Below are 7,500 nucleotides of genomic sequence, written 5' to 3'. Positions count from 1 at the left end.
CGTGATGGGCTCCGTTCCGTTCATGATGATGTACAGAGGTAAAATCTTGAGTTATGTGAACACCTGTTTCCATGTCTGCCTTTTTATTAGTGTATAGATATATATTTGTATACGGTTATATATCCACCATATATAGAATCGTGCATAAACAAACGCCTGCACTGCACGCAACTACTATAATATTATCTCTTGCATTCGGGCTCAGAGTTCTACGAGGATAAGCTCCACCAGATTTTCTTCAAGATGATAGACCAATACGGCCCGATTGTCCGCTTCAAGATGCCAAACTGGGCCCCTGGCGTGCTCGTGTCCCGGCCGGAGGACAAGGAGACCGTTCTCAGAGCCACGAAGGACAACCCCATCAGGAATGCGCTCACGTCCCTCAAGAAGATCAGAGACGAGACGGACGACAATTTCTTCGATAAGAACGGAGGTCTTCTGACTGAGTAGGTAAAACGCGGTGGTTTGTTTTCGATGTTTCATGTATGTGCTAAGTACAGGACCTCCTTTTGAAAGGAGAGGGTCCGGTCAATCATTATCCTTCCTCTTTCTCTCCCTCCCACCCTCCCTTCCTTTCTTCCTTCCTTCCTTCCTTCCTCCCTCCCTCCCTCCCTTCATTCCTTCCTTCCTTCCTTCCTTCCTTCCAAGACACGAGCGCTCTTCATTCGCCTTGGCCCTCCCTCAGGCAGGGAGAGAAGTGGCGGCGGGTGCGCAGGGGCGTCCAAACACCAATGATGAAACCCAAGAACGTCGATGCTTACATGCCGGAGGTCGACGCTGTTACGCTGCTGTTTATGGATAGGTGAAGCATCTTGGTTCACGTTTTCTTGTGTTTTGTTTTTGATTTAGAAGTATTTATATCTTTGAGCATAATATGATTAATACTGTTGTTAATATCGTCATCATTATCATCATTATTATCATGATTGTTATGAGTATCATCGTCGGCATCATCATTATAATCATCATCATCACCATCATCATCATCATCATCATCATCATCATCATCATCATCATCATCATCATCATCATCATCATCATCATCATCATCATCATCATCATCATCATCATCATCATCATCATCATCATTATTATTATTACTATTACTATTATTATCAATATTAACATTGTTACAGTTATTATAATAATAATAATAATAATAATAATAATTATTATTATTATTATTATTATCATCATTATCATTATCATTATCATTATCATGATTACTTCTACTATTTCTGCTAATTCTACTACTATTATTATTTTTTACGCTATCACTATTATCATAATCATTATCATTACTAATTATCACCATTATGATTATCATTATTGACTCATCATCTGTATCACCATCAGTTTCATTATCATAATTACCATAATTAAAGTAGTTTTCATCGTTATCATTATACTCATCCATATCATCATTACCATTATCACTATCATCATCATGTAATTTAATTATCATTGTTTTCTCCTCACCATCATTATCAATATCATTATGATCATTGTTACTATCAAAATAATTATTATTATCATAATTAAATTCCTTATCGAATCATTATCTTTATACCAGCATCTCTACAACTGTATGTTCAATAGACAATATATATCAATGCAAATATTCGTAAAGCCACAAAGCATTTATTCCGTGCATAAAGGGAAAATGTAGATGAGTCTAATGCATAATTTTACAATTCGAAAAATCCTTCTCCAGGATAGCAACGCTCCAGCAAGAATTTGGTGAAATGCCTCACAACTTCCTCCAAGAGATATACAAATGGGCGTTCGAGGGTAAGGCGAATGCTGTCGTATGGTTTTAGTTCAGGAAATGGAGTTGGGCATTTGAGATTTTTCATTGTATCTCTCTTTATATACACGCACGCAACGGGCGCGCGCGCGCACACACACACACACACACACACACACACACACACACACACACACACACACACACACACACACACACACACACACCACACACACACACACCACACACCACACACACACACCACACACACCACACACACACACACACACACACACACACACACACACACACACACACACACACACACACACACACACACACACACACATTTAAATATATGATATTATTGGAAATGACGCCTAACACCTTAAATACAGAATCTGAGCTTACCAAGTAGGAGAACGCATCATTCTATGAAAGTTTTCTTCTATATCGCAAATTGATAATAACGGTAATAAAGAAGTTGTAAAATCCTGGAAACGCAGCAACCTTGCGCCCCAACGCCGCGACAAAATTCGGGAAGATCTGGCTTCGCCCGGGCCTCCATACATATGGCCAGGCCTGTGTCAGCTATTTATGGCTGTCTCATTTATTCTCTGACACTCTATGCTTACCGTGGTGGCGGGATTGCAAGCAGGCGCTCCTGCCACCATGATGTAAGCATGCGGCATAATCTCTTTACCAGCCCGGCGGCTGTTGTGGGCGGACCCTGTCTCCGAAATTGTGTGCTCACAATTCTATAAGTAATGTACCAACGTGGCGTTCGGTTTGCCACAGTGCATGCAACACCTGTCTGCATAGTCAATTGTCTCTATGATCTGCCATGCGCACTAGTAACCTAGTCTGATTCTTGAAGAATGACTTCGGTACCTCTATTGCTTCAGAGAGTGTCAGTGGCTCATAGCCTGTGACGTCTGGGTACCATCTGGCCGAGGGGTAGAATCTCGATTTCTCTCTGTGAAGCTGCAGGAGGAAAGCACAAGCTGTGGCATTACACTTCTGCCTTAAGCTAAGGATAAGTCCGATATGCGAAGCTTAGCCTCGCCCGGGCTATGCCATGAGGGGAGCCCGGCCTGTGTCGACTAATGCCGACTCGCTCACGTGTGTCAGCTGGTGCTGACTCGGCTGAACCTAGTCCTTACCCGCCGTGGTGCCCAGCCACAGCAGTAACCTCCGGGCGACAATAGCAACTTCTCGCGCCTGGCCTCGGATGAGAGGCCGACAAGTTACCACTGTACTAGCCCGGAGGCTTGCCTTAAGCTTTTTCGGCTTGGTTTTATGATCATGGGATAGGGGGGCATACCCCTGCCAATGTCAGCTAGTCTGTCAGCAAGCTCATTCCCTTTGATGCCTATGTGGCTAGGGACTCAGTTTATGGTTATTCTTCTACTCTGAGCAAGAATCCTCTGTGCTATGGTAGGGACAGTTGGCAGGAGGTAGATGTTGTCTTTGGACGAGCTTTGCTTTAGACAGTCAGTGGCTGCCCTGGAGTCTGTGTGTATGATCACGTGTCCTTCCCTCAGGGATGCGTGGGCTAGGGCTCCCATGATCGCAACTGCCTCTGCCTGTAGTGAGGAGGCGTTGTCTGTTACCCTCATGGATTTTGTGGCAGCCCTTGCTTCAAAGCTGGCGCCTGCAGTGTGGTTTAAGGGATTGATTAATCCATCTGTGAAGTAGGTTCTACTACCCGGAGGAGTGATGGCTGCAATGACCCTCTCAGCTTCTGCCTTTAGACTAGGCATGGTGCATTGAGTCTTTCTCCTTGATAGGTTCATAACAGAGAACTCGATCAGTTGTTGTGCCCACGGTGGGGTTTCAATAAAGTCGGGGTGCCCTTGACAAGTAGTTGTTCTTTGATAGTGTACCAATGTATGAGACAGCCTGGAGTTGTTTGCAAACAGCTCGTGGTCTTTTTTTAGGCGTCTGAGTATTTTTTGTCTCATGTTTGTGTTCCTGGGAGCTTGGATGACCTTTAAAAGGAACTGAGCTACCATTAGATCAATTCGCGATTCTATGGGGAGAAGGTTTACCTCTATGAGGAGGTTGAGGGCCTTCGTCCACCCAGAATGATCCTGGCAGCTTCATTTTGAACTGTCCAAAATTTCTCTTAATTTTGGCTTTGCGGCAATCAGGGAGACAGAAGCATAATCCACAATGGGACGGATGGCATGTACATAGAATGATCTTAGTACTTTATGTCTAGCTCCTATGTTTCTCCCAGTCATTGCTCTCATGACAGACAGTTTTGCTTTTGTTCGGTCAACCAAGTACAGGACCTCCTTTTGAAAGGAGAGGGTCCAGTCAATCATTACCTCAAGGTATTGGAAGACCTAGACCCATTCTAAGTCCATTCTCTGGATTCTCAGACTTGTGCCTTGAAAATTTAGTCTCAGAGCCATGGCTTTGGATTTGGCTGCAGAGATCTTTAGTCCTGTCCTACAACATTCCTCAGATACTAGGTCCATACAGCATTGGGTTTTACTTAGGCAGTTTGGTCGAGTGGAGATGATTGCAAGATCGTCTGCATAGGAGCTGATTTTGCACCCCACTGGGAGCTGTCTGTTGAGGATGCAGGAAAATAGGGTGTTGAAAAAGGGCAGGACTGAGGACCCCACCCTGTGGTGTTGCATTTTCTAGTGGCATGTGCTGTGATTGGTGACCTTGAAATCTGACTAAGGCTGTTCTGTTCCCGTATTAGTCACATATCCAAGCCAAGAGCTTTCCTCTGATTCCCTTCTCGATCAGGGTCTCCTGAATAGCAAGAGGACTTGCTAATTCAAAAGCCTTTTCCAGGTCTAGGAATACTGCCACAGAAGTGACAGTACTGATTGTGCTTAAGAGTGTGGCTATGCTGTGTGCTGTGCTCATGCCCCTTGTGAACCCATGGAGGTGTTCATGTGGGGTCCCATTTTCCACTGGAGTCGGTTTAGTACCATTCTCTAGGCCGTCTTGCCCAGACAGCTGAGGAGAGAGATGGAGCGGTACTTCCCTGGTTCCTTTGGTTTTGGGATGGGAACTATGATAGCCCTCTTCCAACTCTGGGGTAGAGTGGAAGTTTCCCAAGACTTGTTGATGAGTTGCAGGAATGCAAGCTTACCTGTCAGTCCTAGGTGGGGAATGATGGGGTATGAGACCCCATCAGAACCCGTGGCTGTGCAAGAACTGTTTTTGTTTTCTTAGTTTGCTCAGAGAGAAGATAACATCTGAGTTATCAGGTTTGGCTGCCCTTTCTCTGATATGAGCAAGTCTGGCTGGTTGTAGGCATTGTTGGTTTGCCCTCAGTTCAGCTGGCTAGACTGTTGCTGCTTGTTCTAGCAGAGAACTCGCTCACCAGTCTGTTTGTGTCTGATTGAGGGTCGTGGTGTGTGCACCTCGGGGCTGAGCGGCTAGTAGCTCACCTGACCCATTGCCACAGCTCTGTAAGGGTGGTTCAGTGGTCAAAGGACTCACACCATTCCAGCCACTTTTCCTGTCTGACTCTTATGGCAGTTTCCTTGGCATCCCTGACTGCTTCCCTGAAGAGGGCTAGGTTATCAGGGGTTCTTTGCCTTCAGAAATGTTTTTCTACACATGTTCACTCTGTGGCTGACTTCCTTAATCTCGTCATTAAATTACCAGGTGTCTTTATAACTCCTGGACCATGGCTGAGTATTAGGTATAGTCTGTGAGGCTATTTGCTTTATGGCACTGATAAGTCTGGTTTCAAGCACTTCCATGTTTTCACTCTGTGGGAGTTCATTGCTTCTAAGATAGTGGGCCAAGGCATTCTGAAAGGCTTGCCAGTTGGCCTTGTTTATTTTCCATCTTGGATTTGCTTGTAGTATTTGGGCTGAGCCAGCATCCATGAGTGTAGTAACAGTGCCATAATGGTCATCGTCATCGACACATCATCTAATTCTTTCCACCAGAGCCTCAGTGGCCAAGGTGAGGTCTAGGACGCCTCCTCTGATATGCACTATTGGCTCTTGGCTATTGAGAAGAATGATCTTGGGGAAAGTCTCAAACACATTGGCTATGTGTTGGCCTGCCACATCCGGTGCCCTGCAGGGAGCCAGGATGGTGTGGTGTGCATTGAAGTCTCCCCTATGATCACTCGGTCTTGTGATGCAGTAGCACAGACCTGGCTGATGTCTAAGCTCCTACAGCCTGGCTTGAGAGATTCAAAATCCTCTCCACAGTGCGGTACATCGGCTATTGCAGAACAAGAGATTGATGCTCTGACCAGGGTGATCAAGCTTCTTTTGCCAACTGTGCTTGGCAGCATGAAGACATGATACCCTGAGAAGCAAACAGTCCCTCTATTAATGTCTCCTGGAGCATAACAATGTCAATGTTTCCTGATTGCACTATTGCATGGAGGATGGCATACTTTGTATTAAAGCCATAGATGATCCACTGTGGTATGCTTAGGTTGTGTGTCATGACGTTACTTAGTGATAGTTACATCAGAGACGTCTTTGTATTTGGTTTCAGAGTCTGTTGTGTCGGAGTCTGACAACTCCATTGTGAAGTCCTCGCTGGTTGAGGGATCTCCATCTAGTTTTGGGCTGTTTGTCAGGCTAATCATTTGTCCACCTGGAGGTGGAGAGGCTTTGGTAGCTCTGACTTTTGTGAGTTTGGCTTTTGTCACTCCAGGCTTGTCTGTGCATCTTTTCTCTTTGCTGACTTTACCTGGGTAAGGTCAGCTAGTTCCGGTGCTGGCTGCACAGATTCAGCCTGTTCTGGCTCTGCCTGTGAGGGCGTGGGGAGGGGAGTCTCGTCCTGGGGTGAGGGTGGGGCTGCTTTGGCTCTACTCAGATTCCTCCTTTCAGGACTGCAACAGTCTGGGTCATTGCCGTCATGGCGACCGTGACTGCCTTCTCTGCCTCCTCATTCGACTTCCCAAAGCTGTTGCTACTGCAGTGATGACAGCAGTCAACAGGAGAGTCATATCTTCCTCGTCAAAGTTGAGATTATCGTCTCTTGGGAAGGTTTTTGCAGTGATCTTTGAACATGTATTCCTGTGGTTCTTTTCTGCATTTTTGAAATATCCAGAAACTCCTTTTTATCCGGTGTTGGCTGTGAAGGGGCTTCCTTCCTCTTAGGAGATTAGGAAGTCTTTTCTCTTTTGTTCTGTCCCCAGACGTGGATGCCTAGGGGAGCAGGAACAAAGTCTGGTCGCTTTTTAGCAACCTCTTGTCGTCTGTGGGCCGCCTCTGTCCTGGCAGAGCAAGCCAGGCAACAGTCCCAGTCGGGACATTTGGCTCTTGTGTCCCTTTGGCTTTCCTTGTGTGCCTTAAGGAACACCTCGGCATTGTGTGCCTTGCTACAGACCACATTTAATCTTGGCCTTGCAGCTAACCTGGTGGTGACCTTATCCTTGACTCAGGCACATAGGTTCTTAGGCTGAAGGAGCCCCAGTTGCCCAGATCAAGGATAGTGATTTGGGCTCCTTTCAAGGTCACTAGGGCTTACGTAGTTGGGCTCTTTTCTTTTGACATTTGGGGAAGCATCCACGACCTGTGGGTGTAATGTGATCAGATCCACATCATACGAAAGTGAGAAACCAAGTAGCACCATCTTGACGGATCCAGCGGCGAGAGACACTTTGGTCCCATCATTAAGCTCCTTGGTTTCCTGCAGGAAATTTAGGATAGCTTGGTCTTTGGGCATAATAACCATGCCCTGGTCTCTGGCAACCGGGATTGACAACCAGATTTTTCTCTGCATCTCCAATGCTCTTACCAATTGGT

General features: G+C 45.8%; 1 protein-coding gene across 1 annotated transcript in view; it reads left to right on the top strand.

The window, feature by feature from the left end:
• LOC119579288 (probable cytochrome P450 49a1) overlaps nt 1-7,500 on the top strand; it is a 27,475-nt gene that overhangs the window by 2,237 nt on the left and 17,738 nt on the right. The window contains exons 2-5 of the mRNA XM_037927047.1: nt 1-38; nt 206-446; nt 686-802; nt 1,715-1,791. The exon at nt 1-38 is cut by the window's left edge and continues 205 nt beyond it. Coding sequence (XP_037782975.1) covers nt 1-38; nt 206-446; nt 686-802; nt 1,715-1,791 — 473 coding nt within the window. The remainder of the gene's footprint in view (nt 39-205; nt 447-685; nt 803-1,714; nt 1,792-7,500) is intronic.

This window comes from Penaeus monodon, chromosome 12 (genome assembly GCF_015228065.2).
Source record: "Penaeus monodon isolate SGIC_2016 chromosome 12, NSTDA_Pmon_1, whole genome shotgun sequence".
NCBI classification, from domain to species: Eukaryota; Metazoa; Arthropoda; class Malacostraca; order Decapoda; family Penaeidae; genus Penaeus; species Penaeus monodon.
Note: the sequence above shows the minus strand (reverse complement) of the source record. Positions and strands in the feature narration are given on the sequence as shown.